Consider the following 24,013-nt stretch of genomic DNA (forward strand, 5'->3'; position numbering starts at 1 on the left):
CCTCTCTCCCCGTTACGTCTCTCTCTCGTAGTATAGGCGAAGCCCTGCTACTGTGACGCCCTGCATCCACCACCACGCCGTCGTGCTGCTGGATCTTCATCAACCTCTCTTCCCCCCTTGCTGGATCAAGAAAGGAGGAGACGTCATCCGTTCCGTACGTGTGTTGAACGCGGAGGCATCGTCCGTTCGGTGCTAAGATCATCAGTGATTTGAATCACGTCGTGTTCGACTACATCATCCCCGTTCTTTGAACGCTTCCGCTCGCGATCTACAAGGTACGTAGATGCATCTAATCACTCGTTGCTAGATGAACTCCTAGATGGATCTTGGTGAAACGAGTAGGAAAATTTTTGTTTTCTGCAACGTTCCCCAACAGTTACAACACTCCACCACTACGAAAGGATCTCGTCCCGAGATCTAGGACTGAAAGAACGCCGGATACTCAGAACGGAGGTGATCCTCGCGTTCCCAGGTAGCTTCACGGTCGGAATGGTGTGACCACTTGACTTTGAGAAATTTGATTGACTTGTTGCGAGTCTTGCGTTCAGTCTCTTCAAGAATAGCAACTGGGTGCTCACGATAGCAACTTGTAACACCCTCGATGCGACTATAGCTCCCACGTGTCGTGGCACGACTTAGAGACATAATCGCATTGAAGGCATATGTCGCAAGTTAGGAAATCTTCACAACATCCCATGTAATGTAAATAATAAAATGGGAGAACATAGTTGGCTTACACTCGCCACGTCAATCAAGTACAGAAATAACATTACATCATCCATACACTCAAGGCCCGACTACGGCGCCAAAATAAAAGAGAACCCAACATGCGACACGGTCCCAATCACCCCCAACTGGGCACCACTACAGATCATCGGGAAAGGAAACATAGTATCGTTGAGAGTCTTCGTCGAACTCCCACTTGAGCTCATACGCGTCTCCTGGAACGGAATCATCGGGCCCTGCATCTGGTGGAATAGTAATCTGTGAGCCACAGGGACTCAGCAATCTCGCACCCTCGCGATCAAGACTATTCAAGCTTATAGGAAAGGAAAGGCAAATATATGTGGAGCTGCAGCAAGCGACTAGCATATGTGGTGGCTAACTTATACGCAAAAGAGAGCGAGAAAGAGGAGGCGAAGCACGAGCGGGAAACTAGAGAGCAACCTGCGCAAACATTACTCCAACACCGTGTCCACTTCCCGGACTCCGCCGAGAAGAGGCCATCATGGTAACACACTCAGTTGATTCATTTTAATTAATTAAGGTTCAAGTTGTCTACAACCGGTCATTAACAAATTCCCATCTGCCCATAACCGCGGGCACGGCTTTCGAAAGTTCAATCCCTACAGGGGAGTCCCAACTTAGCCCATGACAAGCTCTCACGGTCAACGAAGGAATAGACCTCCTCCCAAGACGTTCCGATCAGACTCGGTATCTCGGTAACTCAAGACACTTCGACAGGTTAAAACAAGACCAGCAACACCGCCCGAATGTGCCGACAAATCCCGATAGGAGCTGCACATATCTCTTTCTCAGGGCACACCCAGATGAGCAAGACGTCGGGTAGGCCAACCCAGAGTTGCCCCTGGTAGCCCCGGACATCGCTCGGTTGGACCAACACTCAGAGGAGCACTGGCCCGGGGGGGTTAAAATAAGATGACCCTTGAGTCTGCAGAACCCAAAGGAAAGAAAAGGCTAGGTGGCGAATGGTAAGACCAATGTTGGGCATTACTGGAAAAGCTTTAATCAAGGCGAAATATCAAGGGGTTCCCATTATAACCCAACCGCGTAAGGAACGCAAAAATCCGGGAACATAACACCGATATGACGGAAACTAGGGCGGCAAGAGTGGAACAAAACACTAGGCGAGAGGCCGAGCCTTCCACCCTTTACCAAGTATATAGATGCTTTAAGATAACATGGCAATATAATGATATCCCAACAAGTAAATAAAAGATGTTGCAACAAGGAACGGCCTCCAAACTTCACCTGCAACTAGCAACGCTATAAGAGGGGGCTGAGCAAAGCGGTAACATAGCCAATCAACGGTTTGCTAGGACAAGGTGGGTTAGAGGTTTGACATGGCAATTTGGGAGGCTTGCAAGCAAGTGGTAGGAATCGTAGCAATGGCATACCAAAAGAGCGAGCAAACTAGCATAGCAAAGATAGTAGTGATTTCGAGGGTGTGATCATCTTGCCTGCATAGTTGTCAGAGTTGACTTGATCCTCAAAAGCACTCTCAACGGGCTCCTCGTTAGCGAACTCGACTCCCGGCTCTACCCAAACAAGACAAACAAGCAACAAGGATACAATCAACCACGTGCAAACTCAATCAACACGATGTAAAGATGATATGCTATGCGGGATGCGATGCGGGATGCAAAATGCAAGATATGACAGGAAATGCATGAACCTGGCCTCAACTTGGAATTCCAAGGGTGCCACTGGAAAGATGAGATGAAATCGCTTGAAAACGATATAGAGAACGCCGGAATCGGAGTTACGGTTTGGAAATGGCAAGCGATTCAAAAATGACACCGGTCTGCGATTTACAGCAAGTAGGCATCTAAATGCAATGAAATGAACATGCTACAGCCACCAAACATGACAACAAAATACATGGCAGGGATGCACACAAGATGCTTAACAAAAGTCTAGCACTGAGCCACGGCCAAATCATCCATTATGAGGTTCAAACAAGCATGGCAAAAACGCAAATGCAAAACAGATCTCAGACTTGGTGAAATTAACACTTGTCTGAAATTTCAGATCATGAAGCCCTCTTCGGAGCATCAAAACAACATGCTACAGGACCTGAACATGACAAAGAAAGACATGGCATGGAGCTACTCAACAAGCTTAACAAAAGTCCCTTAGTGACCTTGAGCCAAAAGGGATCACAAAATATACTAACAAGCACACGAACATAGCAAAAACATAATCAGTTTTCAGACTTAGTGAAAACTGGGACATGCTGAAATTTAACTCACGAAGGCATTAAACGAGCTCGATGCACTCACTACGGTGCAAGTCATGGCAAGGCAAGCATACATCCATTAAGAAGGCACAAAATGATAGCTAGACATGGCAAGAACAATGGCATAGCATGCAAGGATCAACTACAATAGCATCGGCAAAATCGCAAACGAGTTAACGATCTGCCCAGATTCACCACGAAGCAAAAGTAGAGCTCGATTGACTCAATCTAGGGTGCTCCATAATTGAAACCAAAGACATGGATGGATAGAGCATAACATGATTAACAAAACTCCTTTACTGATCATCCTCAAAAGAGGCACGGATCACTCGAAAACAAGATGAACATATGGCATCATGAACTAAATAATCCCAGACTTAGTGAAAACTAGTAAGTCCCTGAAAACAGATTTACCGGATGCCTCACTTTGCAAGCTTGCACAAGTCACCACACACATCACAAAAATGCATGGGTTGCACCTCTGGAAAGATAATAAAATCCTTAACAAAACATATGAAGGACTCACAGGCATATCATGCACACAATAATCATGGCAAAAATGACAAAAGTCTAAGATGAACTAGCAGATCTGACAATTAACTCACGAAGCCTCCTTCTAACAGAATTTCGGGCATCAAGATGAACTCAAACGAAAATGATGCAATGGAATGAAATGATGTACTCATCGAGACGAACATTTTGATATACTATATGTCCAAAACGGAGCTATGGATGCAAAGTTACAGCAGGTCAAAGATCGCATAAAAATTAAAGGGAGAGGGGGAAAAGTCAACCCTAGGGTTTTTCAGATCTCAGATCTGAGATGTTTACTGTAGCAGGCACGCGTCCCGAGGTTCGACGGCCGGCAATGGCCGCGGTGGCTGGAGTAGGAGGGAGCTCGCCGGAGCAGCGAGGAGGCCGGAGGAGAGGGGGCCGGGCGGCGGAGAGGCGGCGCCGGCCGGGTGGCGGCAAGGGGCGTCGCGGTGGCGCGCGAGGCGGACGAGGTCGAGGCAGCGCGGGCGGCGCTCGCCGGCGAGGCGGCGGAGGCAGCCGGGCGAGGCGGCGGCGAGCGGCGGCGGGGCGGCGGCCGGCGTCGGAGGAGAAGAGGCGGGGCGGCGGTGCGCGGGTCTGGCCCGGTGGCGGCTCGCGCGGGGGCCGGAGATGGGCCTTCGGGCCCGGCGGCGGTGGTAGGCGGCGCTGCCATGTGGCGGCGCCGGATAGGCGAGGGGGCGCGGCGGTCGTGTCCGGCGTCGGGCGGACGTGCCCAGCGCGCGGAGAGATGAATTTTTTAGGGTTTCGTGGGGGAGGAGATCCGAAAAACGGGGGGTCTATTTATAGGCATAAGTGGAGTTAGGAGAGTCCAAATGAGGTGCGGTTTTCGGTCACGCGATCGTGATCGAACACTCTAGGACATGGAGCAGAGTTTGGTGGGTTTTGGGCCAAAATGGAGGGGTGTTGGGCTGCAACACACACGAGGCCTTTTCGGTCCCTCGGTTAACCGTTGGAGTATCAAACGAAGTCCAAATGGTACGAAATTTGACAGGCGGTCTACCGGTAGTAAACCAAGGCCGCTTGGCAAGTCTCGGTCCAATCCGAAAATGTTTAGTCCCCACACACGAAAGAAAGATAGAAATGACCACCGGAGGAGAACGAAGCGCCGGAATGCAAAACGGACAACGGGGAAAAAGCTCGAATGCATGAGATGAACACGTATGCGAATGCAATGCACATGATGAAATGATATGAGATGCATGACAACGAAACAACACACGGAGACAAAGACCCGAACCCGAGAAAAATAAATATAACTTAACGCCTGAAACGGCAAGAGTTGGAGTACAAATTGGGAAAGTTACATCCGGGGCGTTACACCTGGATCCTTCAATATCAATGGCTTCAGAGCAGACAACACATTCTTCAATAGCTCCAGGAACCCCTACTCAAGGGAAAGAATATCATCTGATCGGTTCTGGAGCTATCCGCAGCGAAGCTATTACTCCTACATTCTATACAATCAAGGTTGCATCTTCCCACACAAGCGTCTTGACATTGAAGCAATAGCTGGTCTGCCCTGTCTGGAAGAAGCTCTGGATTGCTTCAAGGAGGTTGGATTGCTGCCGTTCTTCACTGACCAAGAGCATTGGAATGAAGAGTTGCTGCTTCAATTCTATGCCACACTTCACATCCGCGGGTATAACAGAGATCCGAAGACTTGGGTCCTGGAGTGGATGACAGGAAACGTTCATCACGAAGACAAAGCCTTTGACATCATTGAGCTCACTGGTTTACCCACTCCCGGCGATCTCTACGAATCTGGCTGTCAACTTCACAGTGAAGCTGTGGAGAGCATCTTTCATAAGCCTGAACCTAATATGAGTCAGATGCTCAGTATGATGAAACCATTACCCCAAGATGCTGCATATCCCAAAGAGTTCTTTGTTGAAGACCTAGAGTATCTGCCAAGGACTATTTATCACATCATAAGGCGAACTCTCTGGCCCATCAAAGGGCACTCTCCACATGCCAAGCTGGAAGGTGCAATGAAGACTTTGATCTTCTATATTCTTCATGGAAAATGCTTCAATGCACAGGATTTCTTCATTCGCCAACTTGCTGCATCAGGCTCTGATCTGTTTGGCTTGAAGTTCTACGCCCCATGGGTAATGCGGCTGATCAAACTTCACTCCGCTATCTCATATCAGCCATCTGCTCACAATCATCGAATTTTTCTGCCTGATGTGGATATGTCTGTTGAAGCCATCTATCCTGAGCCTGCCAAGGAACCTCTAAGTCTTCAGAATGCAGAGCATCAAAGTTTTTCTCAGAACATTGAAGGAGTTGAAGCAGTCACTCGTGTGTATCCTTTGGCTGGCACTACACGTGCACCACATCCTGCTCTCACTGAAGCCACTGACAGTACAACTGCCCCACGACCCAAGAAGCGCACTCGTGTTCTCAATGACCGAGAGCTTCTTGTGGCTCTTCATCAGAAACAGGATAGGCATCATGACTGGCTGAAGCGTCAAATGCAAAGCCTCTTGGTGGATGTTAATCGCATTCGCAATCTTGCCACCAAGAATGCCTTTGTTGCCCATGAAACCTCTCGACGCACATGGAAAGGGCTGACGCTGATGTGTTCTGAAGATAATCTTCAAGAGGATGGCTTCTCTGAGCGCTTCAAGTTTGACTCCACACCCCCTCGAAGGGCAGTGCTGCGACGAACTCCATCTCTTGAAGACAGTTCTCTTCCTCTGCTGCAACTATAAATGCCAGAGTGATCGAGGATGAAGACGATGCTACTTCACCACCGCCTCCTTCAGCACACTTCGACACTGCTCCAAGTTCTTCTGCACCGCCGAACACCACCGACGACCCTGCTGCTTCACCTACTCTTCATGGGAACGAGTAGATGCTCTATGTCTTCAAACCTTTTTGGTCCTTACTGACAAAAGGGGGAGAAGCATATGAGTTTGATAGTCTTCAAGCGGGTCCATATGGGCGGGTGCTTCATATTTTGCTTCGTGTTTACAACTGTCGTTTTGATACATTTGGTTCTTTGAGTTGTAACACTTAAACTCGATGGTCGTCTACTACTTATTTGCCATTTTGTGATGCGATGATAAATTCCGCATGTGCGACGATAAATTCCGCACTTAGATCATTTTGCAGACGTCCATTTTCCATTATGCATGTCATTATCTTCACATACCTTCACATGCATAGTGGATTGTCATCATAAGTTGAAAAGGATCTCCACAAGCACAACTTGCCATGTGCATTTGCATTCCAAAAGCAAACTAGTTATATGCACATCTTCAGGGGGAGCCCTTGCAACTTATGAAGACAATTCCTTATCCTTTACAATTTCACATATTATATTCCCCGTTGAAAACTTCAACTAGTTTGTCATCAATCACCAAAAAGGGGGAGATTGTAAGTGCATCTAGTGCCACCCCTAGTTGGTTTTGGAGTATTGACGACAAACCTAGTTGAGGGACTAATGTGTTTGTGAGAATTGCAGGATAACACAGGTAGAAGTCCCTCATTGATTCGGTTTTCCTACCAGAGATGACCCCTAAAAATGTATGAAGACATTGATGTCAAAGGTGGTATATGAAGATATTCACATTGAAGACTATGACAAGAGAAGACACGCATATGAAGCCTATGGAGCTCGAAGACTTAGATCTTTCGTAGTTCTTTTTCTTTTGTGTTGAGTCATAGGAACCACCGTACTGTTAAGTGGGGTCCAAGAGAACCAGTCAGAATGACTGAAGTGATGCTTAACCAAAACCTATGTCTTCGAGTGAAGACTATGAGAGCGAATCTTGTCCAGAGTCGGACAAGTCAGCTTTGCTTGTAGCCCAAGTAAAGTTGCCGTGTGAGTTTGAAATCTGACCGTTGGAACACGTGTCAGTTCCTTAGTGACCCAGGGTCATTTTCGGACAAATCAGGTCGGGTTGCCTAGTGGCTATAAATAGCCCACCCCCTACAACCATAAATGGTTGGCTGCTCAGAGTTAGTATACGGCTTTTGTCGTTTGAGAGCAACCCACCTCGAAGCCTTTGAGAGAGAATTCCTTGCGAGGATAAAGCCCTAACCACCCAGAGCCAAAGAGAATTAGGGCATCACTTAAGTCTTCTTGTCTGTGTGATCTGAAGACTTATTACACTTGAGGACTGTGAATCCTCCAGCCGGTTAGGCGTCGCGTTCTGAGCATCCAAGAGACATTGTGGATCGCCGGTGAACGAAGTCTGTGAAGGTTTGGGAGTCTACCTTGAAGACTTACCAGAGTGATTGGGCGAGGTCTGTGTGACCTTAGCTTCAAGGGGAATACGGTGAGGACTGGGTGTCCTGAGCTGCGTGTTCAGGACTGGGTGTCCGGGACTGTGTGTCCTCAGGTTTAAATACCTAGCCGCCCTAACCAGACGTACAGTTGTCACAGCAACTGGAACTGGTCCAACAAATTATTGTCTTCAACGTGTCACTGGTTTCATCCTTTCCTTCCCTTTACTTACTGTTGGTCCTTGTGAAGTCATTGTATGATTGCATTATCTTTTATCTTCACTGAGTGACTGCGTGTTCTGTTTGGCTTCATAATATCTTCCTACCTGATCCTTACTACATTGCTGCTATTAGTCATTGTGCTTTCACTCCATTGAATACTTGACTATGGTTTGCCTAGTGTAGTCTACCTTCCGCTGCATGGTAATAGGTTTATTTCTATCGTTTGTCTTCATAACTTTCACGTTTTGAAGACTTTCATAAAAATCGCCTATTCACCCCCCCCCCCCCTCTAGTCGATATAACGCACTTTCAGTCTTACAACGCAACAGAAACCCTCAAAAAATCAAGCGAGGCGAGGGGAGCAAGTTTTGGATTACAAGCCGAAGACGGCTAGCATAGAGCACGCAGGCTCACAACAAAGGTGCCAAAAGGTGCCTGCCTCACATCCCTACAGGGGCGGCGCAGGAGCTCTCGCCAGAGCGTAGACCTGACGAAGACGGGCAAGAGTGAGCTGCAGGAGATCAACGTCTTGGTGTCTTCCCAACGGCGCCCAGTCCTCATCCTCACTCACCTTCATCTTCTTAAAAATTATCAGAATCTAGATCATCCGCCAATCCATTCTCATCCTTCTCTTCCATCATCCTTTGCATTTTCTCCCCTTCCCCGTCCCCATTAGCCAAACCACTACCAGCAATATTAGCCAAACCCCTACCAACAATTACTGCTGACTGACTGCTCAACCCTGTTTCACGACAAACGGCTATGCGTGACATATAATTCTACTATTCATCGGTTGTGACCCAGGTGGATGAATCTCATTAGTCGACTGACCACCCTGGTCGGGTTCATACATCCGGCCGCCTTCCAATAAATTCTCCTCCTTCGGCACAGGGATCACTTAGGCATATGAGTGAATCATCCTTTTTCTGCAACGCCTTAACCAGGCCAACCACTTATGTCTCCTATCTATCATGTTCAACTCCCACAAAACACTTTTACCAGATTTGGTCCATACTGCATAAATACTAATGGAGCACTCGTTGGGATCAAACCCAAAACTTGTTGTCAACCAGTATTTCAACTTGTTGCCATAGTAAACAGTGCAATCCACAGACTCATACAACTCCATATTTACCATTAAACACATTGAACAAATAGTCACTCCTAACAATGGTAACCAACAGGGGTGCTCCCCTCTGGACACAGGCGAGGAAAGAAGACCTCACAGCACGTATTCTGCCAATGCCTCCCAGCCTCCACGACACCCGGTTTGACCAGCAAAGGCCTCCCTCCACGCACTTGAACCAATCTAAATCGGTAACAGCCGGCCAAATCGATACCCTGGGAGCTTAGTGAATTTAGAGATTCATCTGCTGTTGAGTATACAACAAACAATTACCTCGTGATATGGATGAACAAGACAATCACATCCCTGGATCTGTAGAAAGGGCTTCATCTAGGCAGCAAATGAGGTTTCGACAAGCAATGATCAAGTTCAGACTCCATTTGTTTGCAAGAGCAGCGCAAGATTTAAAAATGCCAAAATTGTACCAAAATACTCTTCCAGCCGTCCATCTCACACGCTCAGACACATTGTTCACATCGATAATAACAAGACTGACAACGGAATTCTGTGTAAACTCGCCAATCAACAAGGAAAATGACAAGTAGCCAAGAGCTATAGGAACCTGATGGTGACCGCAACATAGTAGTACAAGTTCCCACATAAGAGGTTCCGAGCAACTATCAAAGAAATACTTTATTATTATTCCAAGGTTTGTCAACTTCGGAAGCTACAAGACCAGCAGATGTAATGTGTCAAACAAAACAAGGCCCCGGAGCAGGGAGCGAGTTCTGGGCTTCACGCCCTCATGCAATCTAGAATCATAGGAACCGACCGACGACCGACAAATATAGCTGCTCCAGGGCATACCCCTTCCTACATGATGTCAACACTCTAGGCTGCAAAACTTAAGACAGGGACAATCATTTTGCCTTTTATTCTCTTCGTACGGAGTTATCGTTATCCTTCACCTCAAACGGACGCGGCGGCTCCCTGCTTCTTGTGCGCAAACTCGATGCCCTTCTCAATGCTGGCCTTCAGCTCAGGCTTCAACGCCTCGAGTGCCTTGGCCTCATAATCGGTCACTCCCTCCAGGTCGGAAGAGATGATGGACTCGACACCATTCTTCCCAATCTTAACTCTGGACGCAAAGAATGGTAGCTCAGTTAGCTCGGACTGGACATACGTGCACTCGTAAACATCTGGATCACCAGCCAGTGCACGGAGTGATGACTCGACAAATCTGGCAGCGGCATATGCCATGGACAGGGTAGCGGATCCAGCACCGGCTTTCGCCTCCACCACCTCTGTCCCTGCATTCTGTATCCTCTTTGTCAGCTCTTCAGTTTCCTCATCCGTGAAAGTGACAGATGGCCTAGTTTTGGACAACAGAGGTAGGATTGTAATTCCAGCATGACCACCAACAACTGGGACATCAACGTCAATGAGCTTGAGGTCCTTCTTCTGAGCTACAAACGTGTTCGCTCTGACAACATCCAGGGTGGAAACTCCGAAAAGCTTCTTGGGGTTGTAGACACCCTTCTGTTTCAGAATCTCAGCAGCAATCGGCACTGTGGAGTTGACTGGGTTGCTGATAATATGGATAAAGGCATCAGGGCAATTGTCTGCGACAGCCTCAATAAGCGACTTGACGATGCCCGCATTGATGTTGAACAGGTCATCACGAGTCATGCCTGGCTTTCTTGGGACCCCAGCAGGGATGACAACAACATCCACACCTTTCAAGCAGTTGGCTAACTCAGCAGGGCCAGTAAAGTCCATGACCTGAGAAGGTGTGTTGCAGTGGCTGAGATCAGCAGCGACTCCCTTGACATTCGCAATATCATACAGGCGCAGTTCTGAGACCAGAGGAGACATCTTGATTAACAGGCCCAATGGCTGCCCGATGCCCCCAGCAGCACCAAGCACTGCCACTTTGTAAGATGCCTCAGGTAGTATCTGAGCCACAGACTTTGCCTTTGGCACAACCCTTGTGGTGACAGATGCCCGAAGAGGTGCGGTCTTGCCGAGGAATGAGGATCCCAATTCAAAGTTAACTGATGACGACGATGCCTTTAAGCCACCATAGCTTGTGATGCCATGGCTCCTTGGCCTTGAAACCAAAGCGGCCTGAGCACTAACTGAAGTCATGGTAACAGCTGATGCCATGTCCAACTGCAGGAACAGAACTATATGAGATTAATTACAAATTCCAGCTAAAAAAAATTGAACTGGACTAATAGCCCAATACAGTGGTAAATGCAGATTCCAATTACACCATCCATGGAGTAGATGTAGGAACACTCGAAATAAATTGTAACGAGAATAAAACAAGGGCACTTGATTGTAAGTTATACTATGTATTTGCTTGCAAGCATCAATGGAACAAGGGATGGCAAACTATCTCCTCCCTTCATTTTGAACACGAAAGGAACTGTACTAATTATGAATTACTGTAAGTGAAATAGGAGTTGAAATTACACGTAAACACTTGCGACATTTCTTCCCCGACCGTGGAATGTAAACAAGTACGTACTAGGTAGAATCAGAGATAAATTTCCCTAGGTAGAATAATGAGAGGAAGCTATTTCTATTCAGAATGCAGCAATTTACGGCTTTGCTAAACATGATGCAGGGCTGTACGACACGCAGACAATCAGATCCCTGGATCTGTGCAAGGGGAGGTCGTCTGTATGACATGGCGCTGCAGGAAAATCTTGCACAATGGCTCATCTTACAGCAGCAATCAGTAACCTATGACGCCATACGATACGTTGCCGCGACTCGCAGGGGCGGATCTAAAACTAAATAGTGTGCCGACACGCCCTGAAATTGTGAAGGCCCCTCCCTACCCTGGCGGGATCGATTGATTTTAACAACAGAGAGAAACTGACGAACCAACCTATCTGCTCATACCTGGAAAAGGAGACCCAATCAGTCCGCAGGGAGTGGGACGGGGTGGAGAGAGCGGCAGGATGCTCCGGAGGCCGATGAAGTAGGGGAGCTGCGGCGGCGAAGCGCGGCCCGAGGGGGCGTCGGCGGTTGGTGGGCGGAGGCAGCGGCTCTTGGCTCACCCTTTGCTCTTTTTTCTTGGTTGGGGGCAGGTGGCTCTGGACTCCTGGTGATAAATAAATAGCTGGGCTGGGCAGCGGCGGTGGCGGCGCAAGAGAAAGAGAGAGAGATCGGCTTTGATTTTTCTTGCGCTGGTTCGCTCGCTTTTTTTTTTTTTTTGAGGGAACGCTGGTTCGCTCGCTGGACGGTAGCCTCGGAGACAACGGGCTGGCTCTGCCGTTGGCCGACGCTCCTTTCTCCGTCCGCCGTTAGGTGCAGCTGGGGTAGGGCCGTAGGGGCAGGGGGATCTTGCCTACGTGCAGTGCATGTTAATTTTGAAGTATATTAAGTACATGTGAATAATATTTATGTATTATTATATTATATTTGGCATAAAATTAACTGCATGCTAAACGTGTTGAGCGTTTGATATTGAAGCAGTCTAGGTTGTTGGATTGACATGATTTGATGATCGAGATTAAGTTTAAGTGGATCTACTCCTTTGGGTCTTTTTATACTGATATAGATGCTGTTGTGCTTTCCTTCAAAAAATTTAAGGTCTCATTTTGAGTTAAGGATGCTTTGAATCCCATGCCACATTCAATCCATGCATGAAGATGCGAGAGAGAAAATCAGAGGCCATGCACGCACTCTTGTTATATAATTCCCCCGTTTCTAAATATAAGTCTTTTTAAAGACTTTTATATGAACCACACATACGGAGCAAAATGAATGAATCTACACTTTAAACTATGTCTACATACATTTGTATGTAGGGTTTTTTTTGCGCTGGAACATCCGTATGTAGTTCATATTGAAATCTCTAAAAAGACTTATATTTAGAAATGAAGGGAGTATTACATGTATCATACCATGCAAACATGTGGAGCATATTTTACCGGGCGAGTTTAAACCCACAAAACTCTTAGCCCTTAACTCAACATCTATCTCGATTGTTGAGAATTTCGAGATGAGCCCTTAAACCGGAAGAGAGGGAGTAGTTGGTATGACAATACCTTACCAAGGCAATCATCACTAGGTGAAACTATACCTGGCCATGGGAAGCCCGGCGCGAAAAAGCCCGACCCGGCCCGGCCCGACGCTGCTCCCGGGCCGGGCTTGGGCCTAGATTTTAAGCCTGATGGTCGGGCCGGGCCCGGGCCCGTCGTTTTTGTGTTTTTCTGAAGGTTGGGCCGGCCCGGCCCGGAGCCCGACGGGCTTTTACATGTACGGGCCGGGCTCGGGCCCAAAAAACAGGCCCGATGGCCGGGCCGGGCCGGGCCCGGGCCTGGGTTTTTTGCGTCGGGCTTGGCTAGGCCCGGCCCGAAGCCCGGCCCGGCCCGAGGTATGGCCAGGTATAGGTGAAACCAAAGATATGCTCTTACAAGTTGTTTTAAAGTCTGAAAACAATTTAGCATGTAAAACATAAAAAATGTACTATTTCATACAAATTCAAACATAAAACTAAAGCACAGCTTGAGAAAAAAAACAAACTAATCGTGTTAATGGTCCAAATCAGTGGGCAGTTGGAAATAACTATCATACCCTCTCCTTTTGTACTATGTGCATTAGATCTCCTTATGACAAGCCTTTCGCCGACAATTACACTAATAAGTAGCTAATTGTTCATGTGTTGCAACGGAGGCATACATATTCTACTGGTTCAACATTAATCATGTCCAACATAAATCTTACACACATCATATTCTAGATTTTAGATTTGATGATTTGTATGGGTAGGGGGAGGCAATGAAAGTTTTGATTTACTTGAAATTTTGGTAAGATTTTATTTGATTCAGTTAATGCATGAATGATGTGGGAGAAGGGGCGTGTGGAGGGGGTGGGTGTGAGGGCGAGCGTACAATGACCAACTCCTCTTTAATAGTAGAGACATGTAACTTTCGTGACACAAAATCAGAGTATGAATATAATGACAACAATTTTATGTCACATAAAGTACACGGTAACACATTAATCCTAGAAACACTAAAAAAAGCAGAGTAATCCTAGGTGTAGTGAGTTTTAGAGTTCCTCTTCAACCAAACTTCGATCTGCATAACGAACTTGAAGTTGTATTTTACTTTCTTGTCTCTTGTCAGATTTTGTACCCCCCCCCCAAGTTTCATGTCTTTGAGTGACAAAGAAATATGAAAATGGAAGAATGCCTTCAGGGTGAGCGGAATCGGGAAAACAATTCAATCTAGTGTGTTCCACAAAACTGCAAACGTAGCATGCACTCTTTAGTTTAGATTTCATCTATCTTCCTCCTCCAAAACGCTTTTCCCTAAGTACATAGCAGCCCTTTCAGGGAATCGGGCGAGGGTTCTGATACATTACTTCAAAAGTGAAGTCATTCGACTTTACCACCATTGTACTTATTTAGAGGAATCCACGTGCTTATTCACCTAGCGTGAGATTATAACATTTCAATTTTGATGACACCCTCATTTTCTTTTGCAATGACACTTGACTAAACATATATTTGAATCCACATCCTCCTATACAAACATGCACTTATGGTTCCAATAGATAATATCGAGATCGGTCAGTTTTTGTAAATGCGAACCTCGTTGCAGCAACAGTAGTAGATTTAATCCATTAGATAATATTGAGATTGCAAGGATTATTTCCTTGGCATCTTGCATCTAGTCAAGTCATTTGAGATTTTATTAATTTGATTCAGGTGTAATTGATTTTATCTAAATATAACTAACCATATGTGGTTGGTCACTGAGATGTGGTGTTAGTGTTATGCGACAATTTGAGGGTTTTATCTCTAGTCAACATGTGAGTTTCAGACATGTCTTCCTTTTAACAATGATATGTCTGTGTAGTGGAGCAAATTTCATTCTTGAGTTGACTTGTGTTTAGATAAATGGAGTTGTTGCTTAAGGAACAACTATCTCACTCGTTCTTATCATCATTCTATAGTGCATTTTGCAAATATAAAGTTACCATGGTACATATTAACTTGACATGAGACTGTAACCTATAAATCCATCTATGCACTAATGCTACTTCTCTTCACCACCATTATACCAAGACATTTAATAATACTAAATATCTACTACATCTAATTAATTGTCATGCAATGAGTAAAATCACACCTACTTGAGTGGGGTATCATGCATATTTTCTCTCTACATATGCCAAAAATTTGAAGATGCCATGCAAGGGGTGACCCATGTAGTGAAGCTAGCAAACGGAGGGCATATTATTTTCTTGCCTTCTCTCGAAAAAACAACTTGGGAATATGGTGGTACATTCAGGATGAGCGGCATTGGGGAAAGGGTTCAATCGAGCTCCCTTGTTGATATTGCAATACTGAAGATATCTCCTCTTTAGGCAAACATATTGTTAAATCCGATGAGTTTGAACCATTCCCTCATTCTTCTTTGTTGTGTTTATCTTCCTTTTCCCGATTTGGCATTGACAAAGGCCACATGTGCAAGCCACTCCTCCAGTTGGTTGCTTTAGTGGCCGATAGCGAATTGGCCTCCACGGTTAGCTAAATTTGCTTCGACTTAACATAAATTGGTGTACTAGTTTTGGAATTTAATTGAATTAATTATCCCATCAAAATAAGTTTCCTGGCCATGCATCTTTCTTTTCCTCTTGTATGAGTATAAATTTTTTTCAGGTGTGACATTAATTTACTTCTAGCGCAGCTAAAATTTGCTTCAATCTGTACATAGTTTTTCTAATGTAATCGTTTGTAGCAAAGTCACTTCCATCGAGTAACGAATTTTGTCTCCATGGTAACAAAAAAATGCTTCGATTTAGCAAAAAAAAAAGGGTACTACGTAGGCAAAATTTGCTTCCAAATACAATACTATTTTAATTTCATCAACCAAAGAATTCTTTCCATAGAAATATGAATTTGTTTCCATCATACAATATTTTTTATTTCAAATGACATGAGGATATGTTGCCGTGATGATGAACATTTGCTTCCGTTACACGAAGAATGTGCATCCGGCGGGGTTGGTTGAACCTGGTGAAGATAGCAAACATGCCCTTAATGTATAAGTTGAGAAGTTAATTCTTCATCTGTTGACTTGTCAATATGAGGATGTTTCTCGTAGAAGAAAAACGAGGTAAATACACCGCAAGTTGTAGAACTTGCACACAATGGTCAGTTTGGTGCATAAACTTGTAAAATACGTGTTTTTGGTCATCTAACTTGTCCCTCCGTTCATATACGGTGCTTTCTACTGTATTCAACCGTATCATGTGCACACATGGCATGCCAACGTGGCAAGGGCCCACTGTCAGCAGTGGTAACCCGCGTGCACTGTTTTTTTTTCTTCAGGAAGCACCCTTGCATTTTATTTATGTACGCAAAAAAATCCTCAAATGAAATAAAAAATGTTCAACCAACAGTGGGATTCGAACAGAACACCTGCTACAATCTGCCACGCTTTGATAACCACTTGACCTACATATTGTTCATGCTTTTGGAGCACAATTAGCTTTATATTAGAAAGACTGTACGGCCTTAAAAAAAGACTGCACAAGTTAAAATAGAAACCAAAACGAGAAAAAGGGAAGGCACCGGTTCGAACCTATGACCACATTTTTTTAGAAGAACCAGTGAACATATAAGCTCGCCTTGTGTGGGAGCACCAACCATCCGGCCACAGTGAGTTAAAAAAAACATCAGCTACAATGACATTTAAATAGATAAACACAATTTATCTTATGTATTCTTCTTTCTTTTTTCTATTTAAAAGAAAATATAGTTCATAATTAGTAGACGTCAATTTCTTTCGGACAAATCGACAGAATTCATTAGAAATTCGAAAATCTAGATAAAAATTTATATGTAAAAAAATAATGTACATAATTTTTCAAAGAAATCAACTATTTTTTGTTTGAATTCAAATAATTTAAAAATTAAAAATATGGATAAAAGTTAATATAGTGCACAATGAATATACACATTTTCTAGGGACAAATCAATTTTGTTTGTTTGAATTCGAATAATTTGAAATTTGAAAATCTAGAGAAAAGGAAATGTGGGTCAGAATGAATGTAATTGTTTTTCCGGACAAATCATCTAATTTTTGTTTGAATTAGAATACGCTATATAAAATAAATATAGTTCATAATGAATGTATGTAAATTTCCTTCGAACAAATCAGTGGAAATTTTGTTTGAATTCGAATAATTTTAAATCGGAAAATCTTGATAAAAGAAAATATAGGTCCGAATGAATTTATGTAAGTTTTCCCCAGAAAAATTAAATAATTTTTTTGTTTGAATTCGAATATTTTAAATTAAAAAATCTAGATAAAAGAAAATTTAGTGCAGAAGGAATGTACGTAATTTTCTTTCGAACAAATTAGCGGAAATATTGTTTGAATCTGAATAATTTTAAATTTGAAAATCTAAAGAAAAGAAAATATATTCAGAATGTGTACTTTTATCCAAGACGTGATATACCTTATTAGTCTAAATGAAATAGCAAGCACGATCAGTTGTGGTGGTTAGGTCGTTAGCGCCATTACAAGAGTTCGCCTTTTCGAACTTGCTCCGTCCCATTTTTCCAGCCAAATATATTTACAGCGAATACTGATGGGTGGGACCCAGCGGGCAACTATTGTTGGAGTGGTTTTGTACAGAGTAAAAAAAAAGAGGGTGTTTCTACAAAAAAAAACATCACGTGCACTAGCCACTGACAATGGTCCTTGCCACACTGGCATGCCACGTAGGCAGCAAATACACCCACGCGCGGGAAATGTAACCGCATTTGCACACCCGCGCAAGTTTGATGATCAGAAACACATATTTTACAAGTTTGTGCACCAAACTGACCATCGCGCGCAAGTTGTAAGACTTCTAATGTATTTACCTCAAGAAAAAAAAACAGTAGGTGTTTTTCCTTGTTTCTCTCATATCTTCTTTAACCACAAAAATAAGCAACCATGACAAATAGATAATTTGTAAATGTGTTATCAATTTAAACGACCAAATTACAAGGACGACTATATATGTATCATATCATACATGTATTTTAGCATGGAATCACATGCATCTTCATCTCTACATGCATGTAAACAAGAGTTAGTACATACAACATACATGGAGAGAGATCAGTTGTATAGTGAGTAACTGGGAGGTAGGACATGTTATCCCTTCTCTTCCCGAACTGAGTATGCTGGGCTGTAGGTCACGTACGTACTCTCGTACGCATTCCTCCACATGCAGACGGTTGATTGGTTAGAGCTGTGAGAGGAACTGAAGCTGCCTGAGGATGGGGTTGAGGGCCTCCATGAGCTTCTCGCAGGGGTGGTTGTGGACGCCCTCGTACGTGGTCACCACGATGCTCGTGTCCTTGGCCAGCCGCTGCACCTGCTTCTTCACGTTGCATGTGTGGTGCGTGCACCGGTAGTAGCTCCTGGATCATCACACAAATGTCGGCATGCATGCATGTATTAGTCGGTGAAAGACAGAACGTGATGTCTTTTAAGGCAGAAAAAACTTATTAAGCAAGCTGCTGAAAGTAATATTACTTGGCACATAGTAAAAAAAAAACTACTTGGCATTGCATTATCAGTTCGGCTGTAGCAATTAATCAGTGCATGTAACTGCATGGCTGACATGTGGTGTGTGTTTGCATGTGTTGCTACAACACATTACACTTGTGTACAACTTTTCAGTACTTCATCTGTTTCACAAAGCACACTAATTGAATTGCGAAATTGAATTCTATGTGCTTCAATTTGATTGAGTGTGTTTGTTGAATGTCTATCTAATAGGGCCAATCATATTACAATTTGAAAAATCTAGGGATCGGATCTTCAGTGGGGCGACTATTATTTGGGAGCGAACGCTTGAACACTTGCTGATACAAAGGAGGAAGAATGCACTGGCGTGACAGGAAGAAATGAAGAATTCAATGGCCAGAGGAGGGGATAGAGAATGAAGGAGGAAGAGTAAGGCAAGGAAGGAGTTGACCAACATCAACAATGATGACAACCTGGAGAGGTGGTTGATCGACGCCTAGCTTATGAGCACCTCGATCCCCCTCCCCACCCCTCCCAATTAGTGGAATGCATAATTGTGGCTCGCCAACACCCCGACCGTACATCGCCGCATCCCCTATTGCTGGTTGGTTACAGATTGAGGTGGGATCGGTGTGGTGGATGGGAGAAAGAAGAAGGGGAGGTGAGGGTGTACAAGAAGCCTTGCGTGTGTGGGGTGGGGGAGGAAAGTGGTCGTTCAATAGGTATAGTGACCAAGTGGTCGTTGCACACTATCCTATATCCCTATTTCAATTCCTCGGATTGTCACTTGTCTACCGTCTTTCAAACTCCCATAGTCTATGCAACTGGAAGACAAAGTTGGTTAGGTCTCTTATGGTGGAATTTGTCTAATCGGGTTCAAGTTCAGGTCCTACCTTGGCCTGGGTACCTGCATCTTTGCAGATTTATTCAAATTTATGGCACTATTCTTTCGGTGTGAAAGGGCGTGCCCATCGACTATATGATGCCTCTGATGACTTCATCAATCTCAAGATTTACCGTCTCAAACTCATGGAGGTGCTCTGTGCTCATAGGATAGTGTGTGTGTGGAGCGGGGGAGGGGGGGGGGGGTCATAGAGGTGAGTTCACGTGCGCGTATATGAGTGCATATGTTTGTACCATGTTTCTCCTCAAATATAGTGCAAATCAAACTTCACCATTTGGCCATCACACCCAAACTTCCGTTCACATGACACCTTAAGTTTGTTGGCAGGGTTAGCCTAACTGTCAACCTGTCATATATGTCTATAGCTCCATATCCCTCTCCTCTTCTTAGATATATTGAGTTTTGAGGTACCTTACCACATAGCCCATGTTGTTATATCCCTTCCCTCCTCGATTGGGTCTTTTATTGCCCCCGTCTTTCCCACACTATCGTGACACTGTTCTCCTACTTTCTTTCCAAATGTAGATCAGAACCAATGGCATTGATAAGGTCGCTAGTAGGATCACGATGGGGACCAAAGCCAAAGAACAAACAATGCACTAGCAAAAAATGTCTAATTGGCACATCTAAAGAAGTCAATGCTGGACTTACTAGGTTCTTAGCTATTCATGTGAGAATTGATTACTTGCTCATACTATGAGTCTATTTTTCGAACTTTCAATAGTTGATAACCGATATGCATGCATCAATTGCATGTGGAGAGATCACCTACAATAAGAATATCCGATCTTTATTTTCAACTCCTGGAAGCATTTTGTCGCTTGCTACGGCCGACCTTCGTCATCAGGTACCAGTTAGTATATAACTAGGGGCTAGGGTGCAAATTAACGATGATGGTAACCAATTAAGCTTATGCACCTAGGTAATCTACACAAAACACAACACCCCGCAAAAAAAAAATGGGTACACAAAACACACAAATGGTCTACTGTCGGCACAAAGAGCACACGCAACATGTTTGATTAATTTCAAGTTTATGCATGCACGTCACATGCGAACCTGCAACGTACGTACCACGAGTGATCGTTAGCCATGGCGAGAAGAAGCGATGAACATATATACGTACCTGGGGAAGGCGCTGTTCTTGACGGCCTTCTGGCCGTACTTCCTCCACCGGTAGCCGTCGTCGAGGACGTCGTTCTCGCTCTTGGTCTGGAACGCGAACCGCGGCCGGCTCGCCTTCCTGCTCCCCCGCCCGCGCGCACTGCCCTTCCCTTTCGTCTCCTCCCTTCCCACGCCACTACTGCTCCCTGCACCACTCTCCGGCGGCGGCGGCGGCGCCGCCCCGCTCACCATCTCCTCCCTGCCCACACCGGCCGCCACCTGCTGCGAAGTCGACCCGGCGGCGGCGCCCGGCCCCAGCGGGAGAAGCAGAGACGCCCAGTCCACCAGCCCGGGCATGGGCATCCCCGGCTGGCCACCCAGATGATCAGCCGCAGAGTCGCACGTCGACGACTGCGGCTGCTGCTGCTCCATCAGCGGCGGAGACTGCATATACTGGAAGTGACGGAACAGCTCGTCGTCCCCTTGCAGTTGCAGGTGGTCGTCTCCCTCCCGCAAGTTCTCCATCACCGATACGGAAGTGACGCCGCTCGCCCAGCCTCGATCGGTTGCTCCGGCGGCCGGAGAGGAGACCGATGGATGGAGGAGTGACCGCAGCGTGTGACATCGAGGGGGCGCCGTGGTATATAGACGGTTGGTTGCAGCTAGCTGCGGGTAGCTGTGACCGGAGGGTGAGACGGGAAGGTGAGAGGAGTTGGGCAAACCGAGCGTGCTGGCTGCGGCATGCAAGCCAAGGACGCGATCCACGGGAGAGAGAGAGAGAGAGAGAGAGAGAGTGAGGGGGACGAGCTACGTAGCTCGACATCGCAACCGTTTCCCAGCTACCCGATCGGGTCGGCTCAACTGCCCCGTCCGCCCCCGCGCGCACGCACGAGCCCTCGATTAGTTTTTTACATCCCCACGTACGTACTGGCTGCGTGCGTGTCCCCTCCAGATCGGGTTACGTGGGGGGCATGTAAAAATCTGTGTGCGCGCGTACCTCAAAAAGTCAAGGCAAAATGTCGTCGGTCTGACCTGTCACACAAACTTTTTTTTTTTGAGAAAAGACCCTGTCACACAAACACTATGGACTATGGAACTCGGGCCAGGACCTTGCAGTTCAAACTACCATCGCCAGGCTGACCCAACGAAATGTGTGATATGCGCTGTCTTTGGGGGGTCGGCCCATCAAGCTTTCGCTCCCTAGTTTCTTTTGTTTTTCGCTGGCTACTCTAGTCTTTGATCAGGGAAAAGCGGCTATCATTTTTTTATTAGTTTAGAAAAAAATGATGATTTTTTTGAAAAAACACAGATTTAATAAAAATTACCGTGAAGTAAAAAAATATTTTTAAAAAAATCATGAATTAGAAATTTTGTTCATCGCTTCAAAAAATATTCACGAATTTTAAAGGCAGTTATCAATTTAAAATAAAATAAAATTGTAAAACGTTTGTGAACTTCAAAATATTAAAAAATTTAGAAAGTTGTCCATGGATTGGAAAAATATTAATAAATGGAAAAGTGTTTGCGATTAAAGAATATGTTCACAAATGTAGAAGTATTTTCATGAATTTAAAAAGGGAAAAAAAAAAGGTGGAAATTGAAAAAATAAACAAAAATAAAAAGGAAAATGAAAAAAAGAGAGACTAAATGGGTCAAAACCCAAAAAAAGGAAAACACATAAAAGAAAAAAAAGAGTGAAAGCTTCCAAAAATTGGGTGGAAGCTTCCAAACAGGTGACAGAATCTTCGCAAAACCACTCTAGGAGCACTTCACTCAAGTTAATGGGCCGACCCACCAAGAGCGATTGTAGTGAGTAAGCGCTATCATAAGGGTTGCTATAAGCAGCATTTGACAATTGCAAAATGCTAGCTCAAGTAAAGCATAGAAATCCTCCTTGAGACAAAGTCCAAAAGTATCTTATGAATCATTTTTTGAGAAAGAGTAGAAAGAAGTGCTTCTTGAGAGCTCCTATCCCACCCATAAAGGGTGGGATAGCGAGCAAACTCACGTGTTGTTGTGCCAGAAGCCAAAATAAGTTGGGACATGTACTGAGTTGAGCCAAAATTAGAAAGGTCCAAGCTGACCAATTTAACTCACCTCTCCTTACTCCCCATGTAGCTCGGCAACGAGGGGGGCACCCCCCTTCTCCTTCTCATCGTCTCCAGAAGCGCCTGGTCACGAAGGTCGGCAGGCTTTGTGTATGATGGTGGAGGGGCAATTCTCCAGATGCTCTGCATGGTGATGGTGTTGGGGGTCGGTGGCGGGCACGCATCTTGTGGCTTTGGGTTGCACAATGGAGGTTCAAGCAACGACATGTTTGTGATCTCCTATGGGCGAGCGACAACAGATGCAGCATGCGGGGACTGATTTGTACCCGTTCGAGCCGGTGCATGGTCTGGCCTCCGACTCGTAGGCGTGACCTTGGTGCTTAGATATAAGTGAATAAGACATGTCGTACTATACACCACTCTAAGTGAATATTTGAAATAAAGTCACACCTACTGTTTACTCTTTATATATACCAGATGTGTGAGTGGTGACATATGACCCATGTATCCAAGCAAACAAATATATGTTATTTCATTATCTGTTCACCCAAACTTCATATCTTTAAGTGAGAAAAAACTTGTTGTAGTTTCTATTCTTATGTGGTCATGCTTTAGGGATGAGCAGCACTGGGAAAAATAATTCAACTGAGCAAGTATCAGACACAAGTCGGTTATGTTTCTTTAGTTTGCTTTACACTTAGGTGCATTCTTTCACCAGCACCGGCAGCCTCTAAGCACTATAGAAATGGGGAGTTCTGACTACTCCTCATGATTTGTTGCAAGTGTACCAGCCTATCGAGTGATTGTCATCTATCTCACCCACTTAATTCTCAAAAGCTGGCACACAATAATAATACACCACATGATCGAGTTTTACGAATGTCAAAACAATGGGGTCCCATAAGAAAACACCATGTGCGGTCTATTATGAAGCAAAAAAAGCCCAAACTCAACCCACTAAACGAAAAGGTGAAGAATAGCCCATATCAAACTCACAAATCAAAATGGTTAGATGGAGAAAAATGACATGGCAAGGCGCACATACCCTTGGTGCTGGAATGCCACAACCATCTTATTGTCAACGATTGCAAGAGTTCCACAAGAATCCCGAATTTCTTGAAACTGATTGCATGTCATACTATTTTTCCTCTTTGCGCGCACTAGAGATGTGAGTGGTGACATGACCAATGTAGCCAAGGAAAGAGACATGCACATTATTTCTTTGGCTTCCCAGACATGCTTCGTATCTTTAGGTGAGAATCACAATTGTTATTCTGACGTGATCATATTTTGAGGTTATGACATTAGGGAAAATAGTTCAACTGCAAGAGGATCACACATTGTGCA

At 45.0% G+C, this 24,013-nt stretch overlaps 2 protein-coding genes across 2 annotated transcripts; both read right to left on the reverse strand.

Moving 5' to 3' along the window:
- Positions 1 to 9,731: 9,731 nt before the first annotated feature.
- On the reverse strand, positions 9,732 to 12,176 carry LOC125525771 (malate dehydrogenase, chloroplastic-like). Its single transcript, XM_048690785.1, has 2 exons — positions 11,967 to 12,176; positions 9,732 to 11,225 (listed from the first exon to the last, which is right to left on the reverse strand). Exon 2 carries the CDS (start codon positions 11,217 to 11,219, stop codon positions 10,023 to 10,025), a length of 1,197 nt encoding a protein of 398 aa, XP_048546742.1. The 5' UTR covers positions 11,220 to 11,225; positions 11,967 to 12,176; the 3' UTR covers positions 9,732 to 10,022.
- Positions 12,177 to 18,019: 5,843 nt separating this feature from the next.
- LOC125525781 (probable WRKY transcription factor 24) lies at positions 18,020 to 21,299 on the reverse strand. Its single transcript, XM_048690794.1, has 2 exons — positions 20,641 to 21,299; positions 18,020 to 18,501 (listed from the first exon to the last, which is right to left on the reverse strand). Exons 1-2 carry the CDS (start codon positions 21,141 to 21,143, stop codon positions 18,324 to 18,326), a joined length of 681 nt encoding a protein of 226 aa, XP_048546751.1. The 5' UTR covers positions 21,144 to 21,299; the 3' UTR covers positions 18,020 to 18,323.
- Between the last annotated feature and the right edge of the window lie 2,714 nt (positions 21,300 to 24,013).

This window comes from Triticum urartu, chromosome 1 (assembly GCF_003073215.2).
Source record: "Triticum urartu cultivar G1812 chromosome 1, Tu2.1, whole genome shotgun sequence".
NCBI lineage: Eukaryota > Viridiplantae > Streptophyta > Magnoliopsida > Poales > Poaceae > Triticum > Triticum urartu.

Bases quoted from the DNA above. Each gene is read 5' to 3' on its own strand.
- LOC125525771 (XM_048690785.1), bottom strand. From the start codon at position 11,219: ATGGCATCAGCTGTTACCATGACTTCAGTTAGTGCTCAGGCCGCTTTG.
- LOC125525781 (XM_048690794.1), bottom strand. From the start codon at position 21,143: ATGGAGAACTTGCGGGAGGGAGACGACCACCTGCAACTGCAAGGGGAC. The intron at 18,502-20,640 runs GTACGTATATAT...GTGATGATCCAG, and splicing joins AAGAACAGCGCCTTCCCCAG to GAGCTACTACCGGTGCACGC.